We start from the raw sequence: 26889 nt of genomic DNA on the forward strand, positions 1-26889 counted from the left end.
ACTAATGAAACGCTCGAAAAATTTGCTAGACCAACAAATGTCACAATCAGAGAGCGCATAATATTCACAACTCGCAACAATGCTGGTCAACAGCTGAGATGTTAAATATTACGAGTTTGTTAGTGTAATCATAGATAAAACATACTCCCTTAGTGCTCCCTTAGTAGATTTCTATGGAACAGCTGAAGACAATTTTATTGTTAGTTCTGTACGGTTTATGTAGAGGTCGTGTTTTGTTTACAATTTGTTTCCCGTTATTACAGCCATTTAAAACCTCGTTTAACCAAATAATACGATCTAATCATAAACAATAACTTGTCCCCTAGTTATATAACCAAACAGTAAAGCACAAATCAAGAAAATAACCCTAAAATAATAGAAACAAAGTTTCGTCGACACTAGCACCTTTGTGTCACGTACATGAACTAGACACGAAAAACGTGCTTCAAAATTTACAATGGGATGAGAAGTCTACATGGTGTAATTTATTGTAGATATTTTCAATTTTGATTATTCGTCTGTATGGACATGATTGTTTTAAGGCCATAAAGTAAAGGTTATGGCAATGTTTGTCTCACAAAACCGCTTAAAGTATATCAACAGCAGAAAACCACATCTTAGATAATTCGGAGTGTTTATTTGCAATTTTTACTAACTATTTTGCCGTCTTTATGTTATGAGCGAGCTCGATGTTTCATACTAATCATTACAGTAACAAATAATTCAGCTCCGATACGATAAACTATGTGGCCTACTTTAAGTTTACTTGATATAATAACAGTTTCCATATTTCTCAAGTTTCTGTCGCATTCGAGGATTTGCAAGATGCATTTACTTTGTAACAATAAGTTTATGTCAGCTCTCAAGATATTGGATTGTATATTCTACTTAAGCCGTATAAATTTGAAGTATTTGAAGATAGGAAGGTTTTACAGAATAAACCGAAGGTAAACCATCTTGTTTGTCCACGTAGTTTGCTAATAGTTAGTAAATACAGTTTACTTATAGTACTACAACATTTGTTGGATAATACCTTGTAAGAGGAGTAAAACAATAACTTGGAGTCAGAAAATAATATACAGGGTAGAATGAAGATAGTGTAAAAAAATGTATGTTTTAAGCTACTAGGGACATAATAGCACCAATCTAGGTTGCCATACAAAATACGGTAATTTAAAAATATTTGTCCTTACTTGGATAAAATGGCCATAAGTGCACCACTAAATATTATTAGGAATTATTGCAATTTTCAGAATCCTCAATAAGTTTTGAATAACAATAGTATAGAGTTATGAGGATAACGTCTAAAATCCCGTATTCTGCAATTGAAAGTTGAATTGTTTGTGAACTTAATGGAAATGTGTAAGAATTTTACAATTCTATTACTGAACGGTTTTCCTATTTGATTATCTATTTCTCCTATAATAAATTCCTATTGTAGGCAGTGCTTATTAGCTACTCGCTAAATTAAACATTGTAGTGTATATTTAAACTCTTCTTTCAAACGTTTTCTTTTCCCCACAATAAAATATTTTATTCTGCGTAAATAGAATACTTTTACTTTACACAAAGGAACAACTCAGAGTTTTGACAGATGTCCTAGCGTTGTTTACAGTGTACGGTGAAACTAAAATGTGAAAGTTTGTGTTCAACAGCACGTGAAATATTTGTGTGAGCCCTGGCTGTTTGTTCTTGTCAAAGGGAACATGTCCTTCATCAAACAAGTTCCTACAATACAAATTTGCAAAACCTTAATTTAATATCTGTAACGTTTAAGTGTCCAAGTTCACGTTAAACTAGTGCACACTCTTAGTTTACTCTACTTTCTTGAGTAATATGGTTAAACATAACTTTTGCTCAGAGAGGGATATCAAATTATCTTTTACCAAAAATTATGAATAATACCTCCGCCCCAGCAAACCTGCAGACTCAGTGAATTTTCATTTGCCTAATCGGAATTCCACTGAAATATTCCCATAAAAATATTTTAATAACATTAGGTTTAATGAAGTTTATGTTCGTTGCAACAAGACATTTTATTAGGTATGTCTTTTATTGAAATATTAATAGCTTTGGCATGAAATAAATAAATAATGGAATAAATAAGGACTCTATCACGCACAGGTCATTGTGACCCATGTGATATTTTAATTTGATTCATGTAATGCTGCAAAATAATTTGTTGTAAATAAAGAATTCCCCTCTCTCTCTCTCAAATACCTAATGATTGTTCCAAGCAAATGCAGTTCCCTGATGAGTTTCCTAAAAGCCATAAAGAAAGGGCTCTCATGCGTCACCGGATGGGTCTTAAACATGACGACTTCGTAATGCTAACGCAAGACGAGAAAAGGCATAACCATTGAAAATGGAATTTAAGTCGAAAGACTTTTGCATTTAATGCAAACGTTAATAAGGGCACAGTCAAGGTCAGCTAGACGTTGTTCTCAAAGATAAGCTGAAAGCAGCGAATTTCATCTTGCTTAGTTATATACATTTTTAATTATTTCCATATATTACTTTTTTGATGATGTGCTGACTTATGTAGTAAAGTAAACTCAGTAACGTAGTAAAGTAATCATCATTATACTTTACCAGCTTGGACTCATTTATACAAGTAGGCAGTTCAATCTTATAGCGAAGGTTCTACAGATGCCTTCTAATACAAAACCACATGACAAGGGAAAGCATTTATTCTTTAATATATACCTCATATCTTTTGTGTCTTTTATTAGGTACAAAAAGTAAAAACATCTAAGAGATTCACAATCAGTGATTTACAAAAATTACTACAGTATCTTAAGACTTAAAAATAGCACATTTAAAAAATACATAAGCAAAAAAATACTTAGGATTAGGATGTAATGACATAACTTTGGTATACAGTATACCAAACACTTTCACAATTTAATTAGTTTTATTATCTGCCATAATTTTCAGTAAGTCTCATAACTATATCTTGCATATTGAGTGTAACTACATGATTATTAAATTTGGTTCCTCGACGATTTTTGTTACAAAACGTCAATTAAAACGAACTTACAAACGAGTATTTGGATTCCTTAGCGTATATGTTGCTTAAAATAACTTAATATTTACACATAAAGAATACCAGACATAAAGGAAGGAGATGAGTCTCAGGTTTAAGCTTAAAAATGGAAACCCCAATTCGGTTTGTTTCAAAAACTGAACCCCTTTACGAGGATCTCTTCTTGGACCTCAGTGTACTAGAAGTAGTGGAGGTGTTAGAAGCTTTAGACCCCACCGTAGAGGTAGAGTCACGTTTCAACCTCGCCTTCAACAGCTTGTCTGGGTTAGACAGATCGATGTTCCTCATCCGGGAGGTTGTGGGGAGAGGGTGAGTGAATCTAATCTCTTCCAAGGGACTGAGGTTTAGTACCAGGTGAGGAGCACACTGCTCTATCATCGACCGCACCTGGGGACAAGCAATAATGAGCTGGAGAATAAGCAAACATCGGTTTGGGAACTGTTTGTAAGAGCTGGGGTCATATAGTTATGAGATGGAAAGGAAAGTAAGTATAAGCAAGTGGATAGGTAGGAAAGAGCTGTGGGAAAAGCATTTACAAACTAGTGGGGAAGCAGTTATGAGCTGGGAGACAGACAAGTATGGACTAGGAAAGAACAATTGAGATGGAAACATGCATAAGCAAAGAATTAGCAAGTTATTATGAGAATTTTGGAGAGCAAATATGAGCTAAGATAAAGACAAGTATGAGCGTCGGAACAGGCAAATATAACATCTAAAGAACAAGCAAGTATAAGCCTGGGAGACAGAGAAATAAGTTGGTGTAAAGACAAGTATGGAAACAAATAAGTATGAGCTTAATAACCAAATATAAACTACGGGATAGGTAAATATGAGCTAAGAGACATGTACAAGTAAAAAAATAGCTCGGGGGCTAAGCTAAGGGACAGATTATTGCGAGTTGGAGACAGATTTGTATGAGCTATGAGATGGGCACGTCTAAGTAGTTGGGAGGCAAAGCCGAACCTCCTTGGTAAAACAAATTCTTCATTAAGACGATTTTTTAATTCCCTTGAAACTTTCATAAAGGTCAATGCTAAAAACACTTCTCTACAACGTAATAATTAGGTTAAAAACCTCCATAGGACGATTTTTTGTGACATTGGCTAGGACTGATTAATCTCTATACAACGAATGTTTTTAGCACAACTCTACAAGACAAATGCGACCTCTATAAGACAAATTTCTCATGATCTCATCCTCCATATCATGTAATTTTCAAAACAAACAGTAGCTTGTCTCAACATGAAACCCCCACACATCCATCTTCCTTCCTCATTCATTGACTCAGAGCGATGAGAAAACTCTATAAGATGAATAACGGCAGTATTAAAACTCGATAAAACGAACCTCTTTATTAAGAATTACCTCGATGGTAAAATACCCCCTACCCCTTGAAATTCGTCTTATAGAGGTTCGACTGTATTTAATTGGGAAACATGTAATAATGAGCGGGGGAAACAATCTAGCATGAGCTAGGAACATTCAAGGATAAATAACCAATTACATCTTTTTGCGCAGTGTATTGTCTTGCTTTGGCAGCCTTAATGTTGTGGTTGGCACTAGTGAGGCCCTTGAAATGGTACGTTACTTCATCTCCAAAACTCCGCTGAAACGTTTCCAAAACAGCAGTTGGGATTGGTGAAGTAGCTTCAGAACCTGATGACAATCTGTAAAGTTACAAAAAATTTGACAGAATCTTTTTAGTTTTCAAGCCAAATTATTTCCACAAGAAATATATGTACCAGTCGATAGTGTTGGTTTTTCTCAAAAATAATTTTAAATTATAAATCACTTTTAAAATTAATTTGGTCAAGCACAAATCTTAGGTCTTCAGGTACCTTTGCGCTGTTCTTGACTACATAGCTATATAATTATATAGCTCTATGACAAGTTCCCAAACAAACTGTCTATTTTTATTTTTACATTTTCTTTCCCTATACCCAACTGATGTTCATTTGTAACTTTTCTTTCTTTTATAAAAACAGTGCCTGATCAGATTATCTGGCTCATCCCCCACCTAAATCCTCACGAGCCTGACTCTATCTTGAGACAATTGAGGTGCAGTAACTAACTAACTCACATCTTTCAAGGTGGCATAGATAAAACATACTCCTCAAGTAGATAAATCATATATATGGGACCTTTGAGGCGAGCTCGATTGTCCGGTCATGTTGATGGCGAAGGTAGTTCGTGTGTGCCCCGCCGCAGTGCCACTGGTGCCATTTTGGCGCGGCATTCAAATCCAACAATCAACTATAGCGAACAACGGCTGTTTATCGATTATAGCCCACCGACGGGGTATTCCTGGTAATGTAGGGTCTACATACTCCAAACTAACACGTGTATGTTTAATGTATACATTCTATAAGAGAAAATAGGAAACTAATATCCTTGTAGCTCTAGATCGAGCAATAGTTGTCAAATACCGTTATTACAGGAGTAAATTTAAAACTAATAACAGTCATAATTTTCGATGATTTTAAAAGACTCAACTAAAAGCTTATGTAGCTAATAAAAATACTCACGCTGTTAAAACACATTCGCATACGTACATACATGCTTGCCTACATTAGCATAGATTCGCTAATTAAATTATTACTTGCACCAGCAATTTATCACAAACTTAGAGCTCGTAATTCGCTCTTAATATTTATTGACTTCGTTTCACGTGACGACACGCAGCTTCAAAGTTAGCTATTTAAAATGACACCAAAAATCAAAATAAATTAAAATTTCTAGGAGCTCTGTAAAACAATAATCCAAACAAATTAACTATTTATGTAGGTAGATTAACTGATCCTTTCATATTGAGTTTTTGGCCTGAACCCATACTACCCTGACTAGTACACCTATTGCTCGAATTTGAGCAATTGCAAAGTATTACAGGCGTTATTTCAAAACGAATAACAGTAAAAATATCCGATGACTTAAAAGAGTCAATTCAAAGATAATGTAATCAATCACTCCACCCCATAGTTATCGAAACTGAAAACGAACTCACTCAGAAAAACTAACGTTCTTGTATGAATCATGTGTACAGAGCCTACTATGCACAGCTGTAATTAATACAAATTATTTGTCTGTTTAGTAAACAAAATATTTTCTTCATAAGAAATACATTGGGATTTTGATGGCCTGTGGGGCAAAGCCCGAGGACTTTTATTACATGAATTGCTGAAAGGGGGCGTCTACACAAAAATTACTTAATTTTGACACATAGTTTGTAAAAATCAGTCCATTAGTAACAGAGGAGTAGTGTTTCGTAGAATTGCCTTCAAGTATCTGTATATATAAAATCCAATGTATGTTTGTTTGTTTGTCCTTTATGGACTCCGAAACCACTCGACAGATTGTAATGAAACTTTCAGGCATATAAGCATTATTCAAGGATGGTTTGTGTGAAGTTTGGTGCAGATCCGTCAGAAGAGCTCCGCCCCAGTGGCTCTGGAGTGTCCCATGTTAACCATACGAGTACTCATATTCAAATGGAATCGAAGAATCTTAACAGCTGGTTCAACTAAACAATTTGATTCTATGATGTTCAATAACATTAAAAAGTTAATAGGTTTACCAACAGCGTGCAGCACTATTATTTTTTTAACATTTATGACAGCTAATTTGCAACCAAAAGGTGAGCCAGCGTAGCGAACGAACTTCAATCTGGAGTCGAGTTAGCGTAGCAAACGAGCTAACCTGAAGGCAAGTGAGCGCAGCGAAAGAACTTCAACCAGGACGTGATTGAGCCATGTGAACGAGCTCATCTTGAAAATGAACGAGCATTTGACATAAAACCACATTAGGACAGGACGACATCTGTCGGGCCAGCTAGTTATATATAAGGATGAAGCATAGATTTTAGAACCAAAACCAAAGCAGTAAATCCCTGTATTACTGAACTTCATTAAATCCTTACAAATCATATTATGCAGAAAATATAGTTTTTGCTACACTACTGTGAAATAAACGGTTTTCGCTACATGTTTATCACCTGCAAAAATGTTACATTTAATGATTACATTGTTCATGATTACATTTATTATATTTTTAATATGGCAAAAGAATGTTTACTATGCGAAAGTAATGTTTACTTTTTAAATATTGCCGACGTAAACAAATCAAGATTTGTTATTGATATGACAACTGTTTAAATTTTCAACAACTAAAACTGTACAACCAAAGTAAATATTGTCATGTTCCAACTTGTCATAAAGAAATAGCCATGTCTGTTTTTTTTTTTTTTTTTTTTTTAGAAAATAATTAGTCTTTGTAGAGTAGCGAAAAGTAACTTTTAAACACAAGTTAAAGTGGGTCTATACATATTCTCGACCATAAAGTGCTCGATTTAAACATGCTCTAAAATATGTAATGACTATCACTTTCTACTCTTGTTATAAAATATAATATTTTAGATCACAAAATAATGTAAATATTTAATTTCAACTAAGTCAATGCGTAAATGTTAGTAGAGCGCGTTCCTAGGATCTCCTTTAATTTTAGCAGCAATTAAATTACCCAGCTGATCATAAAGAAAACAAATATGTTCTTCATTGGGATAACATAATGCAAACAAAAAATAATAACATGGGAACTTTGAAAGCCACCAGGCTCAAGTAATGTTTTAAACGTGTAAGACCTTATATGACATCTACTATATAAATAAGATCTTTCAAATGAGCTTTAAATTAACAAAATCCGTTTGAGAATCATCGGAGGCCTTTACCGTTTCCGTAAAATTTGATTGTATCACTTTAATAACAAGATAATAATAATAATAATCACTTTAATAATAAGATAGGATTCGCCATATCTAATAATTTTTAAATTCGTTTGGAGAGTTTATTTTATTTAACTAAAATCGTACCAGATACATGCATCACATTTTAGTAGTGGCGAACCCAGAAAGAGCCATCACTTTAGGCACGTTTTCCCCATAAGAATAACATGGTGAGCTTTTTTTGACCACTTTTTTAAAAATCCAGCTCTCGGCCTATACAAGCCTATATAAATGTTCAATACCATTGTATAACACTATTAAAATTTCAAATCCACATCCATTCTCATATATATTCTCAAAATCATCAACTTGATAGTGCGAGGTTTGTACGCAAACTCGGGCATGATCCCCCATATAAAATGCATGCTACCCATATAAAATAATGTTAAATTTTTTTCTTACTTTTTGATTTTTTTATGTTGTAATATTGTTTATAATCAAAAGTTGACACCCACTACGTTTGCCAGAATTTCAACCGTTTTGCCGTATCTCAAGCCGTTTTCGAGATATAAGCGTTTTTAGACAGTTTTACGGACTTAGACGATTTTTCATGGTAAATTTTATTTGTACCCATATAAAATAATGTTAAATTTTTTTCTTACTTTTTGATTTTTTTATGTTGTAATATTGTTTATAATCAAAAGTTGACACCCACTACGTTTGCCAGAATTTCAACCGTTTTGCCGTATCTCAAGCCGTTTTCGAGATATAAGCGTTTTTAGACAGTTTTACGGACTTAGACGATTTTTCATGGTAAATTTTATTTGTACCCATATAAAATAATGTTAAATTTTTTTCTTACTTTTTGATTTTTTTATGTTGTAATATTGTTTATAATCAAAAGTTGACACCCACTACGTTTGCCAGAATTTCAACCGTTTTGCCGTATCTCAAGCCGTTTTCGAGATATAAGCGTTTTTAGACAGTTTTACGGACTTAGACGATTTTTCATGGTAAATTTTATTTGTACCCATATAAAATAATGTTAAATTTTTTTCTTACTTTTTGATTTTTTTATGTTGTAATATTGTTTATAATCAAAAGTTGACACCCACTACGTTTGCCAGAATTTCAACCGTTTTGCCGTATCTCAAGCCGTTTTCGAGATATAAGCGTTTTTAGATAGTTTTACGGACTTAGACGATTTTTCATGGTAAATTTTATTTGTACCCATATAAAATAATGTTAAATTTTTTTCTTACTTTTTGATTTTTTTATGTTGTAATATTGTTTATAATCAAAAGTTGACACCCACTACGTTTGCCAGAATTTCAACCGTTTTGCCGTATCTCAAGCCGTTTTCGAGATATAAGCGTTTTTAGACAGTTTTACGGACTTAGACGATTTTTCATGGTAAATTTTATTTGTACCCATATAAAATAATGTTAAATTTTTTTCTTACTTTTTGATTTTTTTATGTTGTAATATTGTTTATAATCAAAAGTTGACACCCACTACGTTTGCCAGAATTTCAACCGTTTTGCCGTATCTCAAGCCGTTTTCGAGATATAAGCGTTTTTAGACAGTTTTACGGACTTAGACGATTTTTCATGGTAAATTTTATTTGTACCCATATAAAATAATGTTAAATTTTTTTCTTACTTTTTGATTTTTTTATGTTGTAATATTGTTTATAATCAAAAGTTGACACCCACTACGTTTGCCAGAATTTCAACCGTTTTGCCGTATCTCAAGCCGTTTTCGAGATATAAGCGTTTTTAGACAGTTTTACGGACTTAGACGATTTTTCATGGTAAATTTTATTTGTACCCATATAAAATAATGTTAAATTTTTTTCTTACTTTTTGATTTTTTTATGTTGTAATATTGTTTATAATCAAAAGTTGACACCCACTACGTTTGCCAGAATTTCAACCGTTTTGCCGTATCTCAAGCCGTTTTCGAGATATAAGCGTTTTTAGACAGTTTTACGGACTTATACGATTTTTCATGGTAAATTTTATTTGTACCCATATAAAATAATGTTAAATTTTTTTCTTACTTTTTGATTTTTTTATGTTGTAATATTGTTTATAATCAAAAGTTGACACCCACTACGTTTGCCAGAATTTCAACCGTTTTGCCGTATCTCAAGCCGTTTTCGAGATATAAGCGTTTTTAGACAGTTTTACGGACTTAGACGATTTTTCATGGTAAATTTTATTTGTACCCATATAAAATAATGTTAAATTTTTTTCTTACTTTTTGATTTTTTTATGTTGTAATATTGTTTATAATCAAAAGTTGACACCCACTACGTTTGCCAGAATTTCAACCGTTTTGCCGTATCTCAAGCCGTTTTCGAGATATAAGCGTTTTTAGACAGTTTTACGGACTTAGACGATTTTTCATGGTAAATTTTATTTGTACCCATATAAAAAAATGTTAAATTTGTTTCTTACTTTTTGATTTTTTTATGTTGTAATATTGTTTATAATCAAAAGTTGACACCCACTACGTTTGCCAGAATTTCAACCGTTTTGCCGTATCTCAAGCCGTTTTCGAGATATAAGCGTTTTTAGACAGTTTTACGGACTTAGACGATTTTTCATGGTAAATTTTATTTGTACCCATATAAAATAATGTTAAATTTTTTTCTTACTTTTTGATTTTTTTATGTTGTAATATTGTTTATAATCAAAAGTTGACACCCACTACGTTTGCCAGAATTTCAACCGTTTTGCCGTATCTCAAGCCGTTTTCGAGATATAAGCGTTTTTAGACAGTTTTACGGACTTAGACGATTTTTCATGGTAAATTTTATTTGTACCCATATAAAAAAATGTTAAATTTGTTTCTTACTTTTTGATTTTTTTATGTTGTAATATTGTTTATAATCAAAAGTTGACACCCACTACGTTTGCCAGAATTTCAACCGTTTTGCCGTATCTCAAGCCGTTTTCGAGATATAAGCGTTTTTAGACAGTTTTACGGACTTAGACGATTTTTCATGGTAAATTTTATTTGTACCCATATAAAATAATGTTAAATTTTTTTCTTACTTTTTGATTTTTTTATGTTGTAATATTGTTTATAATCAAAAGTTGACACCCACTACGTTTGCCAGAATTTCAACCGTTTTGCCGTATCTCATGCCGTTTTCGAGATATAAGCGTTTTTAGACAGTTTTACGGACTTAGACGATTTTTCATGGTAAATTTTATTTGTACCCATATAAAATAATGTTAAATTTTTTTCTTACTTTTTGATTTTTTTATGTTGTAATATTGTTTATAATCAAAAGTTGACACCCACTACGTTTGCCAGAATTTCAACCGTTTTGCCGTATCTCAAGCCGTTTTCGAGATATAAGCGTTTTTAGACAGTTTTACGGACTTAGACGATTTTTCATGGTAAATTTTATTTGTACCCATATAAAATAATGTTAAATTTTTTTCTTACTTTTTGATTTTTTTATGTTGTAATATTGTTTATAATCAAAAGTTGACACCCACTACGTTTGCCAGAATTTCAACCGTTTTGCCGTATCTCATGCCGTTTTCGAGATATAAGCGTTTTTAGACAGTTTTACGGACTTAGACGATTTTTCATGGTAAATTTTATTTGTACCCATATAAAATAATGTTAAATTTTTTTCTTACTTTTTGATTTTTTTATGTTGTAATATTGTTTATAATCAAAAGTTGACACCCACTACGTTTGCCAGAATTTCAACCGTTTTGCCGTATCTCAAGCCGTTTTCGAGATATAAGCGTTTTTAGACAGTTTTACGGACTTAGACGATTTTTCATGGTAAATTTTATTTGTACCCATATAAAATAATGTTAAATTTTTTTCTTACTTTTTGATTTCTTTATGTTGTAATATTGTTTATAATCAAAAGTTGACACCCACTACGTTTGCCAGAATTTCAACCGTTTTGCCGTATCTCAAGCCGTTTTCGAGATATAAGCGTTTTTAGACAGTTTTACGGACTTAGACGATTTTTCATGGTAAATTTTATTTGTACCCATATAAAATAATGTTAAATTTTTTTCTTACTTTTTGATTTTTTTATGTTGTAATATTGTTTATAATCAAAAGTTGACACCCACTACGTTTGCCAGAATTTCAACCGTTTTGCCGTATCTCATGCCGTTTTCGAGATATAAGCGTTTTTAGACAGTTTTACGGACTTAGACGATTTTTCATGGTAAATTTTATTTGTACCCATATAAAATAATGTTAAATTTTTTTCTTACTTTTTGATTTTTTTATGTTGTAATATTGTTTATAATCAAAAGTTGACACCCACTACGTTTGCCAGAATTTCAACCGTTTTGCCGTATCTCAAGCAGTTTTCAAGATACAAGCATTTTAAAACTATATTATGGACTTAAACAATTTAGGTGAGCAAAAATGTTAAAAACACTATGAATAAGAAAGTACTATCTTTTGATGATAACAAGAGGCTTATTCTGGAAGATGACATCAATACTCTTGCTCTTAGTCATTATAAAATTGATCAAACATAAATCTATATTTGCCATTATTATTTAGCCTTTCCATTTCTATTATGAAAAAACCATATTTAGTTTTATTCCAACTTTAGAGGAAGAGATCACTAAATTGGTTAAATGAAACGTCATTACCAACATGATTGTTATACACATGTTTTAAAACTTAAATCGTCTTGTCTGGATAATATTAGGAAATTTACATTATCACGTAAATGTTTGTGTACTTTGCTGCAAGATTAACACAAGTAAAAACAGTCAATATTTTTATTTCGACCTTTTGACAAAAATTGTGTAGTATTTGGACTATTCCTGTCATCAAATACAACAACTGACTGTGACTGTGATGTGAATTTTTGTGTACTTGTTTACTTCATCACACAAATTTCACACTATTTTCACAAATGTCACATGAATTGTGAATTTCACTGTGACTGTGACTGTGATGTGAATTTACGTGTATTTCTTCACACACATTTCACACAATTTTTATAAATTTGACACAAATTTCACACAATTTGACACACATTATAAAAATTTAACATTATTTTATATGGGTACAAATAAAATTTACCATGAAAAATCGTCTAAGTCCGTAAAACTGTCTAAAAACGCTTATATCTCGAAAACGGCTTGAGATACGGCAAAACGGTTGAAATTCTGGCAAACGTAGTGGGTGTCAACTTTTGATTATAAACAATATTACAACATAAAAAAATCAAAAAGTAAGAAAAAAATTTAACATTATTTTATATGGGTACAAATAAAATTTACCATGAAAAATCGTCTAAGTCCGTAAAACTGTCTAAAAACGCTTATATCTCGAAAACGGCTTGAGATACGGCAAAACGGTTGAAATTCTGGCAAACGTAGTGGGTGTCAACTTTTGATTATAAACAATATTACAACATAAAAAAATCAAAAAGTAAGAAAAAAATTTAACGTTATTTTATATGGGTACAAATAAAATTTACCATGAAAAATCGTCTAAGTCCGTAAAACTGTCTAAAAACGCTTATATCTCGAAAACGGCTTGAGATACGGCAAAACGGTTGAAATTCTGGCAAACGTAGTGGGTGTCAACTTTTGATTATAAACAATATTACAACATAAAAAAATCAAAAAGTAAGAAAAAAATTTAACATTATTTTATATGGGTACAAATAAAATTTACCATGAAAAATCGTCTAAGTCCGTAAAACTGTCTAAAAACGCTTATATCTCGAAAACGGCTTGAGATACGGCAAAACGGTTGAAATTCTGGCAAACGTAGTGGGTGTCAACTTTTGATTATAAACAATATTACAACATAAAAAAATCAAAAAGTAAGAAAAAAATTTAACATTATTTTATATGGGTACAAATAAAATTTACCATGAAAAATCGTCTAAGTCCGTAAAACTGTCTAAAAACGCTTATATCTCGAAAACGGCTTGAGATACGGCAAAACGGTTGAAATTCTGGCAAACGTAGTGGGTGTCAACTTTTGATTATAAACAATATTACAACATAAAAAAATCAAAAAGTAAGAAAAAAATTTAACATTATTTTATATGGGTACAAATAAAATTTACCATGAAAAATCGTCTAAGTCCGTAAAACTATCTAAAAACGCTTATATCTCGAAAACGGCTTGAGATACGGCAAAACGGTTGAAATTCTGGCAAACGTAGTGGGTGTCAACTTTTGATTATAAACAATATTACAACATAAAAAAATCAAAAAGTAAGAAAAAAATTTAACATTATTTTATATGGGTACAAATAAAATTTACCATGAAAAATCGTCTAAGTCCGTAAAACTGTCTAAAAACGCTTATATCTCGAAAACGGCATGAGATACGGCAAAACGGTTGAAATTCTGGCAAACGTAGTGGGTGTCAACTTTTGATTATAAACAATATTACAACATAAAAAAATCAAAAAGTAAGAAAAAAATTTAACATTATTTTATATGGGTACAAATAAAATTTACCATGAAAAATCGTCTAAGTCCGTAAAACTGTCTAAAAACGCTTATATCTCGAAAACGGCTTGAGATACGGCAAAACGGTTGAAATTCTGGCAAACGTAGTGGGTGTCAACTTTTGATTATAAACAATATTACAACATAAAAAAATCAAAAAGTAAGAAAAAAATTTAACATTATTTTATATGGGTACAAATAAAATTTACCATGAAAAATCGTCTAAGTCCGTAAAACTGTCTAAAAACGCTTATATCTCGAAAACGGCTTGAGATACGGCAAAACGGTTGAAATTCTGGCAAACGTAGTGGGTGTCAACTTTTGATTATAAACAATATTACAACATAAAAAAATCAAAAAGTAAGAAAAAAATTTAACATTATTTTATATGGGTAGCATGCATGTTATATGGGGGATCATGCCCGAGTTTGCGTACAAACCTCGCACTATCAAGTTGATGATTTTGAGAATATATATGAGAATGGATGTGGATTTGAAATTTTAATAGTGTTATACAATGGTATTGAACATTTATATAGGCTTGTATAGGCCGAGAGCTGGATTTTTAAAAAAGTGGTCAAAAAAAGCTCACCATGTTATTCTTATGGGGAAAACGTGCCTAAAGTGATGGCTCTTTCTGGGTTCGCCACTACTTTTAGTAGTGGTGAACCCAGAAAGATAAGTCACTTTAGGCGTTTTTTCCCATAAGAATAACATGGGGATCATTTTTTGGCCACCAAAACCAAAAATCCTGATCTTTGCTCACATATCCCTATAAAATTGTCAAACCTTATTTCTTACTTATTTCCCATAAATATATTCGATATTAAGCTAAAAAAGCTATTTCTTATATTTATTGACCCTTACAAGTGTAAATGTAGAGTAGTGGCGAACCCAGAAAGAGCCATCACTTTAGGCACGTTTTCCCCATAAGAATAACATGGTGAGCTTTTTTTGACCACTTTTTTAAAAATCCAGCTCTCGGCCTATACAAGCCTATATAAATGTTCAATACCATTGTACAACACTATTACTATTTCAAATCCATATGCATTCACATGTATATTCTCAAAATCATCAACTTGATAGTGTGAGGTTTGTACGCGAACTCGGGCGTGCTCCCGGCTCATGGCGCGCGCCCTTGAACATCCTTAGTGGAAATCCATGAATTCTGGCTACTTGGGAACCCAAGCCATTTGACATATAATAAATCACCTTTTCTCCTAATAACCTTTTCTATCAAATACATGTCTTTATATTTGGTCTTTAACAATTCCTCTGTATAGAAGCCTCCCCTGATTATATTACCATTTTCATCTTTCAAGATATAAGTCACAGGCTTGGTATTCTTTACTTCTGCTATTGTAAATAGCTCCCCTGTCCAATTCGGGGTATATCCTTTACTAAAAACATGTTTATACTTGGAAATCCTCACACTATCACCTACCTTATATCTTGGCTTTTTAACTTGCACTACTTTAGAAGTCAACCTCTCATGCACATATTTACTGTTCTTAATATTCACTTGGTTAGGCTTCATTCCTATAGATCTATGCACCTTATTATTATATTTTTGAATTAACTTTGGAAGTAAATCCAACCATTTATAACTCCCCTGAACACTAAATTCCCTATATAACCAATTCTTTAAAGTTCTCTGAAACCTCTCCACAATTGCAGCCTTAGTGTAGAAAAAGTGTGGTAATGATACATATTTAGTTTGCTGAAATATTGATTAAAAAATTCTTTTCCATTGTCGGATTGAATGTTTTTAACCCCCTTTGGTAGAATGGATTTAATGACTTCTGTAACCACCAACCCTGTCTTATTCTTTAGTGGAGCAGCATAAGCTTTTTTAGAAAATGTATCTATTAAAGTTAAGATATATTTAATGCTGGACTTTTAACCATTTTGCCAAATCTCAAATAGTTTTCAAGATATAAGTATTTAAAATAATATTATGTACTTAGAACATTTTGAGATGTTTAAAATGTCAAGAGTCAAGACTTTGAAAATTTTCGTGATAACTGTAATTGCGCCCATATAAAATAATGTTTAATTTTTTTTGGATTTTTTGATATTTTTATGTTGTAATATTGTTTAAAATAAAAAGTTGACACCCACTATGTGTGCCAGAATTTCAACCATTTTGCCGTATCTCATGCCGTTTTCGAGATATAAGCGTTTTAACAGTTTTACGGACTTAGAAAATTTCGAGGTGTGCAAAAATGTCAAAAAGTCTAGATTTTGAAGATTTTTCATTGTAACTTTTATTTGTACCCATATAAAATAATGTTAAAATATTTTTGGAATTTTAGATTTTTTTATGTTGTATTATTGTTTATAATCAAAAGTTGACACCCACTATGTGTGCCAGAATTTCAACAGTTTTGTCGTATCTCAAGCCGTTTTCAAGATACAAGCATTTTAAAACTATATTATGGACTTAAACAATTTTAGGTGTGCAAAAATGTTAAAAACACAATGAATAAGAAAGTACTATCTTTTGATGATAACAAGAGGCTTATTCTGGAATATGACATCAGTACTCTTGCTCTTAGTCATTATAAAATAGATCAAACATAAATCTATATTTGTCATTATTATTTAGCCTTTCCATTTCTATTATGAAAAAACCATATTTAGTTTTATTCCAACTTTAGAGGAAGAGATCACTAAATTGGTTAAATGAAACGTCATTGCCAACATGATTGTTATACACATGTTTTAAAACTTAAATCGTCTTGTCTGGATAATATTAGGAAATTTACACTATCACGTAAATGTTTGTGTACTTTGCTGCAAGATTAACACAAGTAAAAGCAGTCAATAATTTTATGTCGACCTTTTGACAAAAATGGTGTAATATTTGGACTATTCATGTTATCAAACACAACAATTGACTGCGGCCTGTGACTGTGATGTGAATTTTTGTGTACTTGTTTACTTCATCACACAAATTTCACATTTTTTTCACAAATGTTACATGAATTGTGAATGTGACTGTGACTGTGATGTGAATTTACGTGTATTTCGTCACACACATTTCACACAATTTTTATAAATTTCACACAAATTTCACACAATTTGACACACATTATAAAAATTTGTGTCAAATTGTGTGAAATTTGTGTGAAATTTATAAAAATTGTGTGAAATGTGTGTGACGAAATACACGTAAATTCACATCACAGTCACAGTCACATTCACAATTCATGTAACATTTGTGAAAAAAATGTGAAATTTGTGTGATGAAGTAAACAAGTACACAAAAATTCACATCACAGTCACAGGCCGCAGTCAATTGTTGTGTTTGATAACATGAATAGTCCAAATATTACACCATTTTTGTCAAAAGGTCGACATAAAATTATTGACTGCTTTTACTTGTGTTAATCTTGCAGCAAAGTACACAAACATTTACGTGATAGTGTAAATTTCCTAATATTATCCAGACAAGACGATTTAAGTTTTAAAACATGTGTATAACAATCATGTTGGCAATGACGTTTCATTTAACCAATTTAGTGATCTCTTCCTCTAAAGTTGGAATAAAACTAAATATGGTTTTTTCATAATAGAAATGGAAAGGCTAAATAATAATGACAAATATAGATTTATGTTTGATCTATTTTATAATGACTAAGAGCAAGAGTACTGATGTCATATTCCAGAATAAGCCTCTTGTTATCATCAAAAGATAGTACTTTCTTATTCATTGTGTTTTTAACATTTTTGCACACCTAAAATTGTTTAAGTCCATAATATAGTTTTAAAATGCTTGTATCTTGAAAACGGCTTGAGATACGACAAAACTGTTGAAATTCTGGCACACATAGTGGGTGTCAACTTTTGATTATAAACAATAATACAACATAAAAAAATCTAAAATTCCAAAAATATTTTAACATTATTTTATATGGGTACAAATAAAAGTTACAATGAAAAGTCTTCAAAATCTAGACTTTTTGACATTTTTGCACACCTCGAAATTTTCTAAGTAAGTAAAACTGTTAAAACGCTTATATCTCGAAAACGGCATGAGATACGGCAAAATGGTTGAAATTCTGGCACACATAGTGGGTGTCAACTTTTTATTTTAAACAATATTACAACATAAAAATATCAAAAAATCCAAAAAAAATTAAACATTATTTTATATGGGCGCAATTACAGTTATCACGAAAATTTTCAAAGTCTTGACTCTTGACATTAAACATCTCAAAATGTTCTAAGTACATAATATTATTTTAAATACTTATATCTTGAAAACTATTTGAGATTTGGCAAAATGGTTAAAAGTCCAGCATTAAATATATCTTAACTTTAATAGATACATTTTCTAAAAAAGCTTATGCTGCTCCACTAAAGAATAAGACAGGGTTGGTGGTTACAGAAGTCATTAAATCCATTCTACCAAAGGGGGTTAAAAACATTCAATCCGACAATGGAAAAGAATTTTTTAATCAATATTTCAGCAAACTAAATATGTATCATTACCACACTTTTTCTACACTAAGGCTGCAATTGTGGAGAGGTTTCAGAGAACTTTAAAGAATTGGTTATATAGGGAATTTAGTGTTCAGGGGAGTTATAAATGGTTGGATTTACTTCCAAAGTTAATTCAAAAATATAATAATAAGGTGCATAGATCTATAGGAATGAAGCCTAACCAAGTGAATATTAAGAACAGTAAATATGTGCATGAGAGGTTGACTTCTAAAGTAGTGCAAGTTAAAAAGCCAAGATATAAGGTAGGTGATAGTGTGAGGATTTCCAAGTATAAACATGTTTTTAGTAAAGGATATACCCCGAATTGGACAGGGGAGCTATTTACAATAGCAGAAGTAAAGAATACCAAGCCTGTGACTTATATCTTGAAAGATGAAAATGGTAATATAATCAGGGGAGGCTTCTATACAGAGGAATTGTTAAAGACCAAATATAAAGACATGTATTTGATAGAAAAGGTTATTAGGAGAAAAGGTGATTTATTATATGTCAAATGGCTTGGGTTCCCAAGTAGCCAGAATTCATGGATTTCCACTAAGGATGTTCAAGGGCGCGCGCCATGAGCCGGGAGCACGCCCGAGTTCGCGTACAAACCTCACACTATCAAGTTGATGATTTTGAGAATATACATGTGAATGCATATGGATTTGAAATAGTAATAGTGTTGTACAATGGTATTGAACATTTATATAGGCTTGTATAGGCCGAGAGCTGGATTTTTAAAATACCCCCGCCGCAGCAAACCTGCAGACTAAGCGAATTTCCATTGACCTGATTGGATTTACACTAAAATGCCTCCATAAAAATAGCACATTTATTTCCTATTTAAATAGAATTAGTTTAACAAGTACCTTAGGTTTGCTGCAACAGGGAGGGTAAAAAAGATTTTTTTATGAAATGATAATAGTTTAGTAAGAAATAAAAGTATTTTCCAAAATCGATCAAAATATGTTCATAAACAAGCAAACTGCAACAGTCGACTTATTCTCCATAAGAATAACATGGGAATTTTAAAATTACAATTTTTTTGAATTTTCTCCGTAACAATTAGGCGCATAATAACGCTTCAATATACTAAATTATTTGTTTTTTTAAGCTCTACAAAATGGTTTAAAAAGAAATTGTGAAATTTTGTGTTTTTAGGGGCAAAAATGGGAAACACCTATCTTTACCCCATAAAACCCCCCATAAACCCCCGTTCCCATAGTCCGATCATGCTGGTTCGCGAACTCATTCAAGTTTATCCCGCCTTACACCTTCAAACCAAATTTTATCAAAATCGGACAAAAATTACTCAAGTTATCGTGCGGATGGACACATATATATATATATATATATATATATATATATATCTATATATAGATATATAAAAATTTGAACGAATGGTGTTTTTGGCCTCTGGGGACATCAAAATGAAAAAGTAAATCGGTCCCGGGCTTAGGTCTTACCATGAGACCTACGGTAATAGCTACTTCCCTATAGGGAAATTCGCTAAAAGTGGTCAAAAAAAGCTCACCATGTTATTCTTATGGGGAAAACGTGCCTAAAGTGATGGCTCTTTCTGGGTTCGCCACTACTCTACATTTACACTTGTAAGGGTCAATAAATATAAGAAATAGCTTTTTTAGCTTAATATCGAATATATTTATGGGAAATAAGTAAGAAATAAGGTTTGACAATTTTATAGGGATATGTGAGCAAAGATCAGGATTTTTGGTTTTGGTGGCCAAAAAATGATCCCCATGTTATTCTTATGGGAAAAAACGCCTAAAGTGACTTATCTTTCTGGGTTCACCACTACTCATTTTAACAATTGCAAATTCAAGTTTTAAATAAAAGAGGAAAGTATTTTTATTTAAGACATTATTTAAATTAAATATTCTTTACGTTGTATTTAGTACTGTTAGGCCTATCATTTATATTATCACAAAACCACTCTTCGGATTGATATTCAATGTTTACCTAAAAGCCTTAAGGCAGTAAAGAAAAACAAACAACTATAAGAATATTTTACTTATAGTTATGAGTAGTTATCATTATTATTATTATTATTATTATTATTATTAGCCACGCGGGTCGAGCGTCGTCGTCGTCGGTTCGGGGCGGCGCACTAGCCCAACCTTAGATGACATTCCAAACGCAAGCGATAATCACAAACATGCAATCACTTATATCGTTTTAAAGCTCAAAATACAGACTACAATATTTAATCCAAGTACTTCTGTGTATTTTAACTAGTTTTGGAAATATGGTTAAAATGTAAATTTAAATAAATTAAGGAAACATTTATTTGTCTTAGTTGTCTAATAACTGCTTAAATACTAATTTTAACTTATTCTTATGACTTTAACGAAACATGGTAACCAAACTTTTTTTTAGTAATAAGGAGCAAAATTTAAAAAAATAATTCGCTATGATTTATTTGAAGGCAGTTATAGCCGATGTGATTATGTTGAGAAATTACCTCACAAGTTGAAGGTTGTAAGCCAACTCTTGGTTGAAGGTCTATTGGCTAGGGATGAGAGCTGAGATATATTATGTTTAGAACTGACTACACAAGTTAAAGGTTGTAAGCCAACTCTTGGTTGAGGACCAGATTGAGACTACACTTAAAGGTTGAGTTTATCACCAACTACTGTCAACTGTCATTATATTCCGACAGGTTTTGTTGGTCACCCTGTCTTACTCTGCGTGCTGTGTCTAGCTTGAAGAGAAAAAATGAACTGGTAGCTGACCAGCATTGCAAGTCTCTAATTATGATTCAGTAGACAGCACTGACAAAGAAAAGAATATAAAAACATGCAAACCCATATCACAAAACATAGAACACAAAATGCAGCTCAACAAGTACATATATGTTTTCTCAATCCTGTGGGTGCTTCATCCGTGGCCAACCTTGTTTCGGGTTAGGACATTGCTTGACCGGCCCCAAGCAGAGAAGTGTCACCTTAACCACAGAAAACATACTACTGCTTTAACCTTCCATTTCATGAAACTCGTCAAATCTTTAGAATCCGGAATCCTACTTATAATTAACAAAAACAACATGCACCACGATATACCACATCTATGTTTCTTACTAACAGAAATCTATTCACCATTGACATATGCCATTGAATTATCTGGAAAATAAGATTGTGTTTACTAATTGATAACCACAGAGAACATTGAGGTCTCATGGGTAAAAGTACCCAGACCACCTTTTCGGCAAGGAACAAAAAACAGGCCACTGGCGGCACTTAGGCTTAGGCTGGGACATTTTGACATTTATGTTCAATAACAAATGTTTGTAAACTAACAAATAACCTTAATTGCAGGATGATTTTTTTAACTTTATTTAATTTACAATCCGTTCAAGTTGAACAATAAGCAAATGATATAAATAGTAATACAAAAATAACTTGAAGAACATGAGCTAGTGATTGACCACCGTCAACACTAGCTGGAAGCAACCTCAACTCAGTGTACATCGAGGCTGCCTGGTCTATTAAACCAAGCCTGCTAAGCAAACTAGGAAAAAAAACCACACCGCACCACACACCGACACACCACACACGACCTTCTCACCGCAGTATTTCACCTCCCTTTTTTTAGAACCTTTGGAACAGTTACACGGAACTGTTTGGGATAATGTTCAATACAACTGTGACAAAAAGTATAGAATAGGTTAGGCGAAACCGTTATATTACAAATAGCTCCGTTCCTTCTCAACTTTATTATTTTTCCTGCATAAAAATTTAATTATTATGATATACCTTTTTTCCTCCTCCTCATAATAATAACAAGTCTTTTATAGACATGGACATAACCTGTAAGTTAGTTAACTGGTTTCGTTTATTTAATTATTCTTACATTACATCACGAAAACCGGCTTATTCTTAAAAGACAATGATATAATAGAATATTAAGGAAAACTATTCAAAGAAATTGCACAGTTTTGTTAAATTTGCTAACAATGAGAAAGGTTATAAGGTATAAGGTATTGTTGATGGAGCAGGAGTCACAATGAAAAAGCACATACAAATTAAAATCAAAAGTTTTATTATTATATTTATAGTTATATTTTGGATACAGTATTGTGAAGTTCATAATTATAATAAATTTAACTTACCTTCTTCTGTTTCAAAATTCAGCTCCCCAACTATTATTTCAATGGCATGGGCTTCTTCCAGATGCTGGATCAAGTTTTCAAACCACGAAAATTGATGAGAGCAATCACCCTCTGGGCCTCTGGGCAAATAAGCCTTTTCGGGTTGTTTGAACAGTCAGATTGTTCACTACAACAACTATCATGCACATTACGTGTATGGCGCGTAGATAGTTATTTGTGTAACTAGTGGTGAAAGTGGCACTTTGCTGCACACGAGAGCAATGTTTACGCACGAGCCGCAGGCGAGTGTGGAATGATCTCGAGTGCAGCAAAGGCCTTTTTCACTCGTGTTACACATTATATTTTACCTACAGTCACCCGACAAAGTTGGCTTCCTTGTACTGTTTATAGTACAGAAAGCTGCTAATTGCTGCATATTTATACTTTGCCGTACGGTTTATACTTTGTCGTACGGTTTATACTTTGCCGCACATCAGGATTCCAACGAAACAACACAAAACAGCGTGGTTCTATTACGCACGTAATCCGTGTACGCTTGGAAATAGGTTGGCAACACTTAAAGATAATAATACTATGAGCAGCTGATTGACTATTATAACTACGATTTAACCTGTCATTTCGTGTTTATAGTTTCGGTATTTCTGAACTTTCTGGACTTTTCTTTTAAACGTTTTTAAAACATTCCTATGATTTTTTGAGCGGAGCGAGCGAAGCTCTTTGGGATCAACTTCAATAAAAACAATATAACACCATCACTCAATAACGGCTGAACACATTTCAGCCAAACTTAACAAGACTACTAAGACTAATAATGAGATGGTTTGTAAACAAACAAATTTCAATTAGATAATGCTAATGCAATTTAAAACGAACTTAAAATTTCAAATTTTTAACATTAGGCTTATGGGACTAAAGTAGTTATGACAGTTTTTTTGTTTACAAGAAAAATGTAAACAAGAGAATCATAAGGTATTTCTGAACTTTCTATACTTTTCTTTTAAACGTTTTTAAACCATTCCTATAATTTTAATAAACAAGAAAATGCCGTTAAAACATTTTTTAAGGCGCGGAATTCACTGAAAATCGAGAAATTATACGGAACTACTTTCTCAATGCGCGGAGCATAAACAAGGAGCGGAGGGATACGGACCGGTGACTACTTTCTTGGGAACCTATTTGTGTTGCCAGCTGATTAGAAACAGCCAATGTTAGAAATCAGGATTTAATAAGCGATATATCGAACCGCATCGAAATCGGTATTTAATCCGATAATACCTCATAGGTTATATTAAGTTGAATTACATCGACGGTACAGTAAGTTATTACACTTATTGATAAAACGCAGATTGAACACTGATCTAATTTAGGCAGGTGGGGAGGTAGGTCGGGGTTTATGAGTATTCGTGACTACATTAAGTGTTTTGAAGTAAGGTTAGATTAGGAAGGTAAAGTGTAGGTTATAGGTAGGTGATCGGGTTGTTTATTTGTGTTGCACCATATAATTTTTATCTTTTGGAATGGAATAGTTGGTTAAGGTTAAACGGGGAAACGATTTCAAAAATGCTTGCATATGGTCTTAACTTAACAAACCATCTACAGTATTCTAGCTTTGACTTTATATAAAGTCAATGATTCTAGCAAATTATTACATACTGACCAAAAGAAAAGAGAACATTTGGTTTTGGATCTTTGACCATAGCAAAACTAACATATAATTTATGGAATGTGAAAAGTTGTATATCATTATATACTATTCTGTAATATTAATAATTGTTCGGCAAATCCTCATTTTAATGGCTCGGCTGGAAATGGAATCTGCATTTTGTGAAACAGTTATTTGGTAACAATTCAGTCATTTCAAATGTTGATAAAATTTCCTTTCTCTTTTTTATACTTTAATGCCCTTTTAGGATGTTAATATCAGATTCCAACTACTGTAATATTTTCCTGGTCAAAACTACCTTACACTTCTCGAAGAGGTAAATTTGAATTATTATAATTTTAATCTTTAAAACCAGCATTAGTAAATAAATCTATTGACCTTTTTGCATTTAGTTACTTATACAAATATCAAATCACGTTTGTTCCGCTCAACTGGCTTTCACCTCTCTGAAAGCAACCCTAGTATAAACAAGAAAAGACCTTTAACGCATTTTTTAGGCGTGGAAACGTGGAAACCACTTCAAATTACAAAAACATACGGAACTATATTCTCAAAACGCGGAGCACATTTCTTGCCGAGGAAAAATAGCGGAGTGATACAGACCGCGGGTACTACTTTCTCTAGGGCACCATTTGTGTTGCCAGCTGAACCTAAAAACGTGTTGTATAGTGTTTGAAAGACTTAATAAAGATATGCTTAATAGTGACTGTAGGAAAAATATAATGTGTAACACGAGTGAAAAAGGCCTTTGCTGCACTCGAGATCATTCCACACTCGCCTGCGGCTCGTGCGTAAACATTGCTCTCGTGTGCAGCAAAGTGCCACTTTCACCACTAGTTACACAAATAACTATTTACGCGCCATACACGTAATGTGCATGATAGTTGTTGTAGTGAACAATCTGACTGTTCAAACAACCCGAAAAGGCTTATTTGCCCAGAGTAAACATTGCTCTCGTGTGCAGCAAAGTGCCACTTTCACCACTAGTAAATTTACTAGCAAAAGTGTTTGTCACAAAATGAACATTCAAACTTTTTTGTATTAATATCAGACATACTGATCCAGTAACTCTTTAACTTGAAATTACACCATCGATTTGAGATAAAGTTTCCAATCACTTGACAAAATGGAGGTTAAAGACAGAGATCCACGAAAAACAAAATGAACGCCTAAAAAGGAAATGGAATGGAACTCTTTGTTTGTAATGTAACGGTTTTAACAAATCTATTCCAAACAGTTCCGTGTAACTGTTCCAAAAAGTTCAAAAAAAAGGAAGGTAAAATACTGCGGTGAGAAGGTCGTCACCACACAGGCCAGCGAGCTGGAAAGGCATTTAGGCAGGCCAGTATGTTTTGGGGTTATGAAGAAATATACAATATGAAATTGGCGGGTATTTTTGTATGTTATTGATGTTCCATCAACTCCAACTGTTAAAATCAGAGCACTATAAAACTAAAACAGGATAATTGTGAATTGTGAGTATGAATGTGAAAAGATAAAGAGTCCTAGCTGTTTTATCACTCACTGTAACTTTTAGGTTAAGTTCCTAACACTCAGAAATCACAAAATACTAACAAAACTTTATAAAACTAGTTTAAATGGGGAGCAAGCTATTGAATTGTTTGTACGTGTAGCCATCTTGAAACCAATCCTAAAAACAACAATTCAAAACACCCACTCTAAGTGAAGGTGGGGCATACGGGAGGGACTGGGTACAATTCCATATCTATTGGAACAAACAACTGAATAAGTAATATTGATTATTCGATTGTTTAATTTGATATATCGTTTGGTTGGTTAGGTTAGGTTAACCTTACCTAACTAACCAAACGATATATCGAATAAATTTAATTGATATTTTCATTCGGTTGTTTGTGCCAACAGATATGGAAGTGTACCCGGTAGGGATGTTGCGATACCACTGTCTTTCCGGTATTTATTATTGATACCTTATCGCAAAAAAGTATCGATACTGGCTCAGTAGGCCTATTGGAACCAAAGTATCGATACCGACAGTATTGTATCCATTCGTCATTCCAGTGACGTCATATTATGGTTCTCTGATCTTCGATTAAAGTTCACTCGCCCTAGTACAGTACAGCCAATATAGGATTTTAATTCGAGCTGCTAAGAACTAATTTACTTAACACTAATAACGAAACCCCGGTCTGACAGGCCCACGGGAATTTTCAAAAACGCATGTTGGCAACACTGTTTACTTGGGAGATTCCATTCCCCCGATACCTTCCCCCCTTTTCCTCCCTACCTATTGATAAATTGTTTGTTCATTTTGCATGGGTGCCGTGACCTTGACAGGTTGTCTGTTCATAACATGCCCGTCACAGAAGCCCATCGTTAAGT

General features: G+C 32.7%; 1 protein-coding gene across 1 annotated transcript in view; it reads right to left on the bottom strand.

Moving 5' to 3' along the window:
• Window positions 1-3193: 3193 nt before the first annotated feature.
• The window catches only part of LOC128997523 (uncharacterized), a 36480-nt gene continuing 12784 nt past the window's right edge, over window positions 3194-26889 (bottom strand). The window contains exons 6-7 of the mRNA XM_054423163.1: window positions 4551-4713; window positions 3194-3433 (exon numbers count right to left, since the gene is read on the bottom strand). Of these exons, the coding sequence (XP_054279138.1) occupies window positions 3194-3433; window positions 4551-4713 (403 nt within the window). The remainder of the gene's footprint in view (window positions 3434-4550; window positions 4714-26889) is intronic.

This window comes from Macrosteles quadrilineatus, unplaced genomic scaffold, assembly GCF_028750875.1.
Source record: "Macrosteles quadrilineatus isolate MER2022 unplaced genomic scaffold, UCM_ALF_1.0 Scaffold_6__1_contigs__length_79288215, whole genome shotgun sequence".
In the NCBI taxonomy this organism is placed as follows: Eukaryota; Metazoa; Arthropoda; class Insecta; order Hemiptera; family Cicadellidae; genus Macrosteles; species Macrosteles quadrilineatus.